At 43.0% G+C, this 13,600-nt stretch overlaps 2 protein-coding genes across 2 annotated transcripts; one reads left to right on the forward strand and one right to left on the reverse strand.

The window, feature by feature from the left end:
* Nucleotides 1-471: 471 nt before the first annotated feature.
* On the forward strand, nucleotides 472-2,119 carry Bfra_010280 (putative chromatin regulatory protein sir2 protein; the record flags this gene model as incomplete). The annotated part of the gene is made up of 2 exons (XM_037340613.1): nucleotides 472-808; nucleotides 861-2,119. 2 exons carry the CDS (start codon nucleotides 472-474, stop codon nucleotides 2,117-2,119), a joined length of 1,596 nt encoding a protein of 531 aa, XP_037189081.1.
* Nucleotides 2,120-3,101: 982 nt separating this feature from the next.
* Nucleotides 3,102-7,588, reverse strand: Bfra_010281 (putative calcium transporting p-type atpase protein; the record flags this gene model as incomplete). The annotated part of the gene is made up of 3 exons (XM_037340614.1): nucleotides 3,102-3,996; nucleotides 4,048-7,452; nucleotides 7,530-7,588. 3 exons carry the CDS (start codon nucleotides 7,586-7,588, stop codon nucleotides 3,102-3,104), a joined length of 4,359 nt encoding a protein of 1,452 aa, XP_037189082.1.
* Between the last annotated feature and the right edge of the window lie 6,012 nt (nucleotides 7,589-13,600).

Consider the following 13,600-nt stretch of genomic DNA (forward strand, 5'->3'; position numbering starts at 1 on the left):
CTTCAAAGCTTCATCATCGGATAACTCTAATAAAAGGAATATCCACATTGGGCAATTGAATAATCTACCCACCAGGTAGGTACGAATTCAGGTCCTTTTTTCCTTTTTCCTTTTTCCCTTTTCTTTTTTTCTTTTTTCTTTTCTCTTTTCTCTTAAGAAGCCCGCCAGTTCATGAACCTCTTATCGAATAGCACCAACCAATCATTTCACTTAACATCTCAAACCAACCGTTATCGCTCAATGCTCCGATCTAACATTGCTGACTAAGACATGATGACTAATAACTTCGCAAGGGTGTCTTCTTGACTACTGTAATATGCACGTGCTTAATAAGCTAGCTACGCTAACCTAACGAGCCCTGTCCTAAGCTAAGCAAACGCACACCTCCTGGGAAATATCTCCACTCTCCACATCATCCATCTCTCGATATCCCAACCTTTTATATCAGACTTCAAGATTGGTCAACCCAGTATGAGTTCCGCTACATTAAACGGTGTAGGCTCTACCCTCAAGATGTCCTCTTCAAAAGTTATCGATTTGGTGTCCGATGAGGAGAATTCAGAAATTGATGATGCAGCGCTCCACGGTGTCGTTCGTGATAGTTCACGTGGCCTACCACAACACCACCAAAATGCAGCGTCGGAGGATCTCGAAGCGGCTTTAGATGCCAATGAAAACAGTGTAGGAGACGAATTCGAAGAAGAGGAAGAAGACGACGATGATGGTGAAGATGATGATGATTCTATTGACAGTAGCCTTATGGAAGATACTGTAGAAGCTTTAACTAATGATGATATTCTTGATAATCGTAAGTTCACCCCTATCTTCCGATCGTCAAATATGCTAAAAATAGATATCAGATTCTGATCCTGAGCGATGTACTCGTAAGGAAAGTGAGCATTATCGTAACTTGCTTCGAAAACTCGGACCCCGAGAATTCTGTGCAGTTACTGTGGAAGCGGACGCTATTACCGCTAAAAAGCTCTTGACTGCGTTTGGTGTCCTCCCACCAATGCACCTTGAAGGTCTACCCGATGAAGAATACTATCAGTTTCTAAGTTTCGCTATACGCCGCGAGTTACAGAAACGTATAAAGATTCCGACATATAACACTGTCGACGATGCTATAGACCTCATTAGACATGCCAAGAAAATCATTGTCATCACCGGCGCTGGTATTTCCACTTCTCTTGGCATACCCGATTTCAGATCTGCAAATGGGCTGTACGCACAGTTTGGACACTTGAATCTCGACGATCCTCAGGAGATTTTCAACATTAATAAGTTCAAAGAAGATCCGTCAATTTTTTTTGGTGTTGCAAAGGCCATTCTGCCAGAAATCGTTCGATACTCCCCAACCCATCAATTTATTGCACTTCTACAAAGAAAAGGCAAATTACTCACCAACTACACACAAAATATTGACAACATTGAAGACCTTGCGGGAATAATTCCAGAAAAAGTTATTCACTGCCATGGATCGTTCGCGACCGCCACATGCCAAGTTTGCGGACACCAGGTAGAAGGCGAGAAAATTTTTGACGAGATCAAAGCCGGGAAAATTCCACGATGCAAAAGGGCGAATTGTCCACCTAGTTCTCAATCAACTCGCAAGCGTAAGAGAATTTCGGTGGGTGGCAAGAAGAAGAAAAACGGACAATATAGTGACGACAACGAAAGCGATGATATTCCCGAACCTGGCATCATGAAACCGGACATCACCTTCTTCGGCGAAAATCTTCCCGATGTCTTCTCGGATAGACTCAGCAAACATGATAGAGATCAAGTCGATCTCGTCATCACAATCGGTACATCCCTGAAAGTCGCGCCAGTCAGTGAAGTAGTTCCATATCTTCCTAGCCACGTCCCACAGATTCAAATCAATCGGGATCCCATCGGTCACCTCGCTTTCGACATCGATCTCGTCGGCGAATGCGACGTCGTCGTCTCGAAAATTTGCAAGGAACTCGGTTGGGAGCTCAAACACTCGATGATTCCCAAGGATCAAGAAATTGAAATCAAGACGTCCCCCAATTATCCCCATCGTCATGATTTCAAACAAACCCACCCCAAACCAGAACCGGCACCGGCATCAACACCTACCTCGTCTAAGACTTGAGCTCCGGAGTCTGATCTATGGATACGAAATCACATAATGACATGGCGTTTGGGGGAGTAGCTTTCTTCACATTATTTAATTTGCCAATTTGGATGTCCATGGACAAACCCTTACAGATAGAAAATTTGTACAGGGCAGGCGCATATACATAGAATTTTTTAGGAGTCGGTCTATCACATACTTCGTCTGTAAGAATGCGTATCGTCAGAATTTCATATTAATCGCGTAATACATATGTTAGCAAGGGGTTCTGGATGATTGGGGTTTCCTTAAGGATTGTTCATGGAGATACAGGGTGGTATGGGTAGCAAGCATATGAATCAATCAATCATTCAATCATTCAACAAGAACAACGACAACAATCATGCAATTAATCAATCACACAGTGCACAACTGTACTCATTAATATTATGAATCCTCTTTTACATCTATCTGTAATTTTCCCTAATGTGTTAACTTCAAGGCAGGTATAAACTAAAAATCCATGCGTGCACGCATGCACGCAAACATCCATTCCTCTTGATTCATCACCAACCATCTATCCATAAAAACATCCCTCGCGATTGCTGACTCGCTATCAACATCTCATTCATATTCATATCTAATTCGCTCAAAAACATACTAAGCTGGTATCTGATTTTTTTCTGTTGCTCTTTTCCTCCTCCGCTCACCCACTGATACATCCCTCCACCTCAAATATCTACACCCATTCTCTCCTCCACCCCCAGCAAGTTTTTAAATGTGGTATGTGTATTAAAAAGACCGTCGTTGAAGCTATAAAAAAAGAATCGAAGGAGAAACGCCATAGTTGTATATTTCTTTCCACCCTTTACGCCGAGTGCTAATGTTGAGTAGCACAATGACTTTCGTAATGAAAGAACGAAAACCAAAAACGATGTTTCAAGCGCTAATGTAAAAGTACATATCTACATAAAGTTTGGGTTCTGTAGTTATCAAATAAATTTGATGAATAAAGTTGGTGTTATTCATCGTTTGAAGATTTCTTTGTTGGAGTAGGAATCTTCAACGTCGGAACGTCAGCCGCAGGGACTGGTGAGATTTCCGGGATTTGCGATGGTGGAGCATCGAGATGAGTTGGATTTTCGGTGATGATTGGATCATCCGGCTTGGTGTCTGGGTGAATTTGAATTTCATCAGAAGCTTCGATTTCGGATCTTGCTTTAGAACGTGTAAATCCCATCGCGTCACTTTCACCGTAGTTTCTCTCAATCGGAGACCATCCAGCAACACTACCAGCGATGATACCAGCCATGACAGTTGTGGCACCTAATGCTGAATTTGATCGAGATCTGGTGCTTCGTCCACGTTTACGAGTTTCAGGAGTTGAGAAGCCATTCTTGCCAAAAGCGTCCTCTCGATTGAGATCGTCTGAAGGTGTTCCTGGTGCTATAGAGTTCTCTCTCGATCGAGAACCACTCCTAGAACGTGGCAATAATTGATCGCGAGTTTGTTGTATGGCAAATTTTAAGTTGTTCAATCGACCACCCTTGAATTTCTTGAGGAAGGTCAATTCTTCTTTGACATCTGCCAATGGCTTAGGGAATCTGAACTGCTCCTCCTCATCAGAGATGGTAACTTCTGGATTCTTCTTTCGGTTCTTCAAATAACTTGGAACCAGCGAGATGAGTAACTCATCGGGGATGAGACGAATGCAAGCTCCAATTGGGATAGACAAGAAACCGAGAATGATGGAGTATGCCCATTGAGCTCCGTTAAGATGAACCACATTAAAAGCTTTGCCACCAACATAAATGATCATAACTTGACCACCGACCATGACGACATTAATTCCCATGAAGAACCAGTTGCGAGAGACTCCTTCAAAGATGTTGAACTTGTTATCAAGACGACGGTTACTAAATTGAGTCAGTATATAATTCATAGTTTTAGATTTTCGAAATACTTACTTCCATTGATTGAAGATTTGCATCCACACAAATGTGTTGAAGACAAGAGTTGGAATCTGTGCAATTTCGCGGTCGGATTGATATGAAAGAATGCTTTCAGCACCAAAGAACAAGAGTAAGGTGATGGTCAATTGATAGATTGATTCGCCAATAATCATTTTCCACATTGTCATAGTGATAAGGGGTGCAGATTTAGGGTCCGGTTTTCGGTCAAGAATGCTCGCAGTTGGTGGATCGGTAGCCAATGCAAGAGCTGCCATGGTATCCATAATAAGGTTGACCCACAACAATTGCACGGCAGTAAGAACAGAAGTTTCGTCCGAACTGGCAACAGCTGAAATGAAAGTCAAGAGAACGGCAGTAATGTTGACAGTAACTTGAAATTGCAAGAATTTCTTTACTGCATCGTTAACAGCACGTCCCCACATCATAGCCTTGACAATCGAGTTGAAGTTATCGTCCATAAGAATAATAGCAGAAGCTTCCTTCGCAACCTCAGTACCAGCGATGCCCATAGAGAAACCAACGTCAGCCTTCTTCAAGGCAGGCGCATCATTAGTACCATCACCAGTAACTGCAACAGTTTCGCCGAGTTTCTTGAGAGCTTTAACCAAATCCTCTTTATCTTTTGGACTGGATCGTGCAAGGACTTGTAAACGAGGAATTATCTGCTCTTTCTTGGCCTGACTCAAATTTCGGAAAGTTGGACCTTCCATAATGATACCACCCGGAGTATAGATACCGCACTCTTCGGCAATAGCTTTAGCAGTGACCATGTTATCTCCAGTAACCATGCGAACAACCACACCGGCGTTTTGACAAATACGAACAGCCTCAGGAACACCATCACGGAGAGGATCTTGAATTCCAACAATACCCAAGAGAACCATTTGCTTGAAAATGTCATCGAAAACAACCTGGTTCTTCTCTCCTTCGATGATCCGAGCGCCCTTTGCAGGCCATCTATCGAAATCTTTATATACGAGGGCGATTGTACGGAGCGATCGGGAAGCATAATTATCAATGAGCGAAGTTAAAGTTTGACGGTTATCATCGGTCATTTGAACGCTGCTAGTGTCCTTAGTTGGGTCGCGAATAATGTCTGAGCACTTTTCGAGAAGAATCTCAGAAGCACCCTTAACGTAGAGCCTATATTTTCCATTATCAAGTTGTACGACAACTCCCATACATTTTCGGCCTGAATCGAAAGGAATCAATTGCGTGATGGTGGCATTAGAGCGCTCTTGGTCGAGTGAGCTGAGTCCGATGTGTTCTCGTACGAAAAGCAAGAGCGCAGTTTCTGTTTTGGAACCGATGAAGCTGCTTTGACCTTCAACCTCGCCCTCGAAAGCTGTAGAGTTAAGAACAACCGAGTGCTTGATTAATTCCTTGACGCTTGGATCCAGAGTGGATACCACTTCTCCAGGAGACATATTGTCTGCTTCTCGCTGTGGTTGCTTGCCTTTGTCCACTTGGTTTTTATCAAGCGCTTCAATTGTACCACCAAATCGAGAGCTGGTTCCCAAGGTTCCTGCAACGACTAACATTTTGTTCTGAGTCAAAGTACCAGTCTTGTCCGAGCAGATAGTAGTAGCGTTTCCCATGACCTCACAAGCTTTGAGATGTCTGACCAAATTGTTATCTTTTAACATGCGAGTTGTAGCAAAAGCCAAGGCTAATGTGACGGCAAGCGGTAAACCTTCAGGAACAGCAACCACAATAATTGTGACTGTGACGATGAAAATGTTGAGAAATTCTTGACCCTTCTCGGTTGGAGTGTTGTGGTTCTTAGGGAGACGGACCAGAAATTCGATAAACAGGACGATGAAGAGAAGTAAACCTGCAGCACCACCAAGTTTTGCAATGTATTCGGCGAGTGTGTTCAATTTTGTTTGAAGAGGTGTAGATTCAGGATCTTCTCGAAGTGCAACCAATGTCTTTCCGTACATCGAGTTCACACCTGTAGCTGTGACCATGAATGTTCCAACTCCCTCACTGACCTGGGCTCCCGAAAGAATGAAAGGGTCCAATTTCCTCAAGCTGTCGTGATTTTGAATTGCATTGTAAACATCATCAGCTGGTCGCTTTCGAATTAAATCGGATTCTCCGGTTGTCTGAGATTCGTTGCAAACAACATTATGTCCTTCGATGAAAATTCCATCCACGGGAATCATGTCTCCTGGTTCTAGATGCATAACATCACCAACCAAGACATCGAATACCGAGATTTCCACAGTTTTTCCAGATCGAATCACATTCACATCTCGATCTTCCTTTTTCTTATTGAGTTTGACGAATTGGCGTTCCTTTTGATAATCGTTAAGAGATCCCACAATAACCACAACCAGAATGGCTACTATGATAGCAACACCTTCGACCCATTCGATAGGAGGATGTTCCGCGTCGTGTTTCGTTCCAAATGTCTGATATAGTCCAACACCCAATGATATCGCGGCTGCTATCGACAGCAGGATCAGAACCTTGTCATTATAAGTAATCCACATCAATTCGAAAATGCTTTTGCCTTTCTTCTCGGGTAATCGATTATCCTTGAAGACGCGTTTTCGATCAGAATAAGCACCCTGTGCTTGAGTATTCGATTGACCATGTCCAGACCCTGTTGATGGCAATGAAGACACCTTGGTAGCTATAGGATTCTTTGAAGATTTCGATTGTTCGCTTAGATCTGGTGAATCTCGAGATGCGGCAGCTCTTGCTTCCTCGAAAGATATCGTACCATCTAATGACTGCTCGTCCACACTCAAACCACTTCTTCGATCCGTCCGTAATCCCTTTTCTAATCCTGCAAGACCTCCGAGGGCGTAGAAAGCCGCCAAACTTTTACCATTGACTAATTTATTGAGTTGTCCTTGAGAGAATCCAAAACGGTTGTTTTCAACTTCGAAGTCCTCTTCAGTTCCTAGATCCGGCTTCAAAGCATCCGGGTCATTCATTATATCATTATTTCCATCCAACTCTCTGTGTTTATCCACCTGTCCTGCGGTTGAACCTCCAGCGTAAGTATCTCCACTGTAATTTGTATTTGAGTGATTTCCATCGTCAGATTCAATCGAGTTTTGTCGTGATCGAAGACCAGGAACCGCCAGGAACCCCGGAGTGCCTCTCGACGTTGGTGATGAAATATTATGTGGTGATGTCGGCCTGCTATCTCGGCTGTCAAAAGAGTTTGTTGCTCTCAATTGTGGTATCGACGAATGACTTCCTTGACTAGAATGATGAGGAGCTCGAGGTTGTGATGCTGTTCCGTCATATGTCGCAGGACTAATATCGCCTTGTAAAGTTGAAGGGGAGTTGGGTAGAGCCCTCAAAGCAACCGCGTCGTTATCCATAGCTTGAGGTGGACTCATGTTACGAACAGCAGAAGTATCGATTGTTATCGTAGGTCTTTACTCGGTGAAACATTAGCCATTTTGGGCATGGAATTGTTGGTATGTATAGGAAGTAAGGAATCTAAGACTTACGCTCTTTGCCTCTTCGCCCCCGAACTTGGAGCTGGAGCAGTTCCACTTGAGTCCGACATACTAAATTGATCTGGTGTAAAGCTCTTTCGTTATGTTGTCAATACACAGCCCGAGGCGCAAGCCTTGGCGGTTATTTGATGGAATGAAGTTTCTCAATGACTCGTAGGCATCGAAGAGAGGCTGTGTTATGGATGATGAAAGCGCAAATCTAGAGAGTCAAAGGATATATAAGCCAAGGTCTTCCAAGCTATGTGAAATTGAACTTTAAATTTGGTTCACATGCCAGATTCCAGTAATCATGACAGAAAGTCGGTCGAAAAATATTGACCGAGAAGAATATCCAAGAGGAATCACGATGAAGAGAAGAAGGAAGGGAAAAGGGTTATTGAAGCCTTGTGCAATTGTGGATATGAACAACAGCAGAGGAGTATGATAGCTCACCTAGAGGACTTGCACATCAAACAGCCCACAACACTTTGACTTGCAACTTCACCAAAAGTGTTTGGCGGTCAATGGCTTGGAATTTCCTTGGGAGGTAGGCGCAAATTGACGATTGAAAGTTTAAAAGAGTTTTTAATCCATTCGCAAGTAAATAATGTTTGCGACAACAAGAACAAGCTCTCCTGTAGCTTGTTGAAGTTGATATTGAAGGAACCGAGTACTTTTCCTCTTTTTTTTTTCCTTTTCTTTTTGAATCTTTCTTATTATTCTCCAGGTAAAGGAATTTGCGAGAGTACGGAGAGCACGGTGTAGAATCGTAAGACGGTAGTAACCTACGATAGGATAGGTAGGCATAGATGGAAAAAGTAGTTAAGTGAGAGAGAGAGATATTGTGGTTAGTGCCAAGCCCATTCATTGAGGCAGTGCAAGAAAACTTTATTTTGCAACAGAGCGTCAATGGAACAAATGAACGAATGAACGAATGAACAATTGATACACGACGGATCCTTTCGAGAACGACTACCAACGAAACGAAAAGGGCGGTAGAGACTAGAGACTAGAGACTGGAGACTGGAGTACAGGAGAAGAAAAGAAAGAAAGCGATAAGGAAAATTGATTGGATTGTAACAGCAACATCATCATCATCATCATCATCATCGTTTGATTGAAGACATACCTTGGACCCAGGGGGAGAGAGAGGAGATTATGGTTATAACACGTGAGCAAGGCAATCTCTTGATGTGTTTGATTCAACCCAAAGTCATCATCACAATCACAGTGCAATGTCGGATATTCAATATAAAATGTACCTCCGTGTGTTATGTTTGATTGATCTTATTACACTCTCACTCTCACTCTCACTCTCACTCTCACTCTCACACACATTCAAACACCCACGGCACTCGACATTGGAAACAAAACAAACGGACACCAATTTGGAAGACCCGCCCGTTTGTTGCCATCCTATGGCCCGCTCTTTGCCTCTTACTTTATCTGGATTAGCCTGCCACGGATCTTATCCTATCTGAGTAATATAACCACAGACAAGCTTTTAATTCCGATGTTCTAGACATCCTGCGGGAATTTTACGATTACTCGATTAGGACTAGCTCAACCCAGGTACCTTCTCCATTCTGAAATTGAAAGCTAGAAGGAGACTTTCATATCCGTTGATGACCTCCATAATACTCCACATCGGGGCTCTCACTGAATCCCTTCACAGCTCAGAATGTCCGTGGTTGGTATTGATGTCTCTCGTTTCCATCTTATCAGGATCACCATTGTCACCATTGTCACCATCAAAGACTATGAGTTATGATGAAATTCCAAGACTCTGTGCCAGAAAGGAAAGTCCAAGCTGGGGGGAGGAAATGGAGAGAACTAGAAGAAATCGAATCTGATGATTAAAATCGCTTGGAACTGCAACGACAACTTGGGGTATTTGTTGTCTCCAATCAAGAGGTCAAAGAAATTCCCCATACTCATTAATGAACGCTTGCTTGGCATACCATTCCACCAATCAATTCCCGATCGTCAATGCTCAATCATCAACGTGAGGCATGTTGATTGATTTCAACCATTCAACAACAGTACGGGGAAAGGGGTGATCGCGGTAGTACCACACAATCAACATGTGAGTATGTGAGTATGTGAGTATGTGAGTGTGCCCTCATCCATCCCCATCTGCACATGCAAGTTTGTGCCGCCTTAATACTACGGCTATAACATGTGTTGCAGGACATCGTACAAATTGCCCCGTCTCAATCATTCGAAACGAAGATATAAGATAAATTGCCCTAGTGACGGCACAGAAAGAGAGTTTTTTCCAACACTCTCTTCTCCACATTGAAATCTTCCAGAATCAATCACATCAAGCATGAACCTTGGCATGCACTCTATATAGATCGCAGCTACACCTGTCAAAATCCCCTAAAACCATATATTGCCTCAGACTAATAAAAGTGTCGTAATCTGTGATAAAACATTGTTTAATGAATTCTCAAATTTCATGTTGGGGATTGAAAATGCCACAGACAAGGATTACCACACCTTTGAGAGAAGGCTGATGATACTCTCTCTGGGTAATCTATTATTCATCACTGGATTGAATCGGATTGGATGTATTGGAATACTCGATTCATTTCAATTTTCCTCCTGTGTAACAGAAATTTCCCATTGTGCCCTCCCATTCGCGTCCCACCTTCCATTAATTACTCAGATATTCACATCGATTGCCTAATCAACAAAATTACATCTCTACACCACCCGCTTCATCAGGCGCCGCCTCCTTCATTATCCCTCGCCTTGAGGCATTTGATTCGCTCAGCCATTCCCAATTCTTCCTTTCGCCCAGAGCAATGCCCCTCTTGGCTGTGCTTGGTAGCGATTACCCAATTTTGCGAGATACGCCCATTTGCGCCTCTCGAGAGAAAAAGAATGATCGAGTTCAATTTTTCTTTTCTCTACCCGAGGCAGGCATCGGAGAATTTCTGCAGAATGTACAGCTATCCATCTTGCCCAAGACGCCATTCTCGGTTCCGGTTTCAAACTCCGCCTGCATGCCATGCATTCGGTTAAATTCCAATACTGTACCCTCCTCTTCTGCTTATCTATCCATCTATTTGCCTCCGGCGGATCACATCACATCAAATACTGCACGCAAACACCGGTGGGCTCTGCAGAAGGCAAACGAAAGGAAAAAGAAAAAAAAAAAGGTAATCATTCCTCTTCCTTCTTCTTCGGACTTCCTCTCCATCGGAAATGTCTTGTACCTGCCGGAAACGGCTCCTACGCTGTGATAAGGTGGCAACAAAATCGGGGGAAAGGGGGCGCAGTCGCTTAGTACGACGTGGAAGCTTATCAGTTTGATACCTAGGCGTGTAACGGTAAGGTAATGTTCTCTTTGCGGTTCCTAGTGAGTGATTAGATGGCTATCTATCTATCTATCAATCACACCATTTAATCACATCACACTTTCTTTCAAGCAGGACTTGATTTTTTTTGGTTGAGAGAGAGTTTTTTTTTTTTTCAGCAGATTAAAGAAGGCTGTGCAGATGCATGTGGAACTCAATGATCGACATCTAGATCATATCACTCACTAGCATACCGCATGATAGATAGATAGATACCTTGATAAGCTATCAAGACTCAAGACTCGATATCTTCCAAGATTTCTCAGCGCTCGGAGATGAATACGATAGTCGTATGGAGATGGAATCTAGAGCTCCACCCCGCAATTTCATGTACATGTATGTACGAGAGATGAATCTTTCGCTAAGCCACCGCGGCTTATTATTCATTCTTGACTTGGATATTGTGGTAGTGTGGTATGCTATGCTATGTTTCGTATCAGGTTTGGGATGTACGTATGTCTGAGATGGTAATTTTGCCTGTGCTTGGAAGCGCGAATTCGAATACGCTTGTGTTGGTATGTACTTGGCTCAGGTGGGCGAAGCGCAAGATGGATGGGCAGTTTGTTCGTTCCTTGATGTTGCCTTGCTCGCTTGGTGATGGTATGCTATGCTATGCTATGGTGACGAATGAATATCTTGCCGAGAAGCTTTCAGCTACAATGGACGGGTGATGGTGATGGGTGTAGCACTCTCATTATTCACACGGTATCTGCTGATCATGAAGTGTCTGCTTGCTTGCAAGTGTAAGTATCAGCCGCGATGAATACGTAGCGTGGCGCTTTTACATTCAGACTTGACCTGAGACTCAAGACTCAAGACTCAAACCAATACTCTCTGATTCAGAAACAAGAGGCAAAACTCCTCAGCCACACTCATGTGTATCAGATTCGTATCTGGATTCTGGGTTGTTGATTTCTAATGACACTATGTATGTATTCACATCTCGTCTCATCACAACACGAGAAGTTGATGCACACATCGCATCTCCCCACCTCGTGTAATCAACATCAACATGTACTAAGTGGCTCATCCCATCCACAGTGACATACCACACGTGTCAAGCATACATACATACATACACATATACTATCTCAGTAGTGCGTATCGTATCGTTTATCGAACCGCAGCTCGCTATGTATGCGCTATATTATGATTATGATTATGATTCTAAATCGCGCATGCATGGATGCATGGATGTGGGTAGTCTTCACAGCCTCGAGGAGGCGAGGAGGTGGAGGATGGAGATGAGATTGCGATGTGCTGCGCTGTGCTGTGAGGTCCTGGTGATGTCCTGGTGATGAATAAGATGTGTATGTACTTAGGTATCTTGCGGTTAGTTATGCTTAATGTGCTCAACAACAACAACAAAAACAACAACAACAAGTCGGATTCTCTATTCTCCCCCTCTCCCTTTTCCTTCCCGCAGATTAAACTTGCAAAAGTGGGAAATTAGAGATACAATTGTGCTGCGCACGCTACGCTGCGCGCGAGAAGGGGAAGTTCTACGCGATGTGTTATCATTCATCGTGCATAGATACATACCTAGGTACACATTATCCACACTTATGGCTGGGTGATTGGATGCGATGAGATGAAGATCTTCACGGGGTGGGAAATCCATACATGTACTATTCATGAGATTGTTGATCGGATCAATAGGGTAGATACATATTTGTTTGTGATGCACCATGTGTGTTTTACATCTGACTAACTAACTAACTGTATTGTATACTGTGTACTGTGTACTGAGGAAAAGTTTCATTTGGTGCTTTTGTGTATCAAAGGTTCCTGATTCAGAGGTTCTGGATGATCGGATTGTTGAGTTTTTGATTCATCGGGAGTCGATGGATAGCTGGTTGGCTGGATCGCTATGGAGAGACAGGTGGTTCTGCAGACCTGGTCTTAAGGTGGATGTGTGCTTCTGGGATAGGGGTCGTCGTGTTGAGGATTATTGGGAGAGGGATGGAATGAAAGAATTAATTTTTGGGGGCGAGGGGTAGTTGGTTTGATGGGATGGGATATTATATGTAGTATGATTGAAACGGTGGAGAGGTTACCGCGTTGAGGAAATTTCGATATCGTATCATGAATTTGGGAGGAATGGGTAGATGATGGTTGGGTTGGTTGGTTGGTTGGTTCTAAGCATGCTTGAAGTATTATCTGTTTCTGATGTTTGAGGATTGAGGATTGTGAGTGGAGATAGGTGAGATGAGATGAGGCGAGATGAGTTGGTATGGTGGGTGAGATGGATGAGATGGAATATGTATTTGTATTTATTCTGTACTAGGTGTTGTGAGTATCGTGAAGATGATGGGAGAGGGAGAGAATTTGGTTTATGATGTTGATAATTTGATTCGATGAGAATAAGGATATAAAATCTATTGTTAGTATTAATGAATCTCAACTTGGAAAGGTAAGAGAAAGAGAAAGAGGGCTGGAGGAAGATCTGTCTCCTGATAAATGGAGACTGGTGGTGAGCGGGTGAAAGGAGGGAGAGAGGGAGAGAGGGAGAGGAAAGTTCCTTGATGGTGCATCATACTTCGTACTTCATACTTCATGCACTTCTACTTGACACACTCATAATTTATATATTCATACCTCATACTCTCATACTTCATCATCATCATCATCATCATCATCGTTCAAATAATCCATCTACTATGTACCTCATCAACACCAAGACAAAAATGTTCATAATACCATTTTTCATTCTATCCT

Source organism: Botrytis fragariae (assembly GCF_013461495.1).
Source record: "Botrytis fragariae strain BVB16 chromosome Unknown tig00000186, whole genome shotgun sequence".
Lineage (NCBI taxonomy): Eukaryota > Fungi > Ascomycota > Leotiomycetes > Helotiales > Sclerotiniaceae > Botrytis > Botrytis fragariae.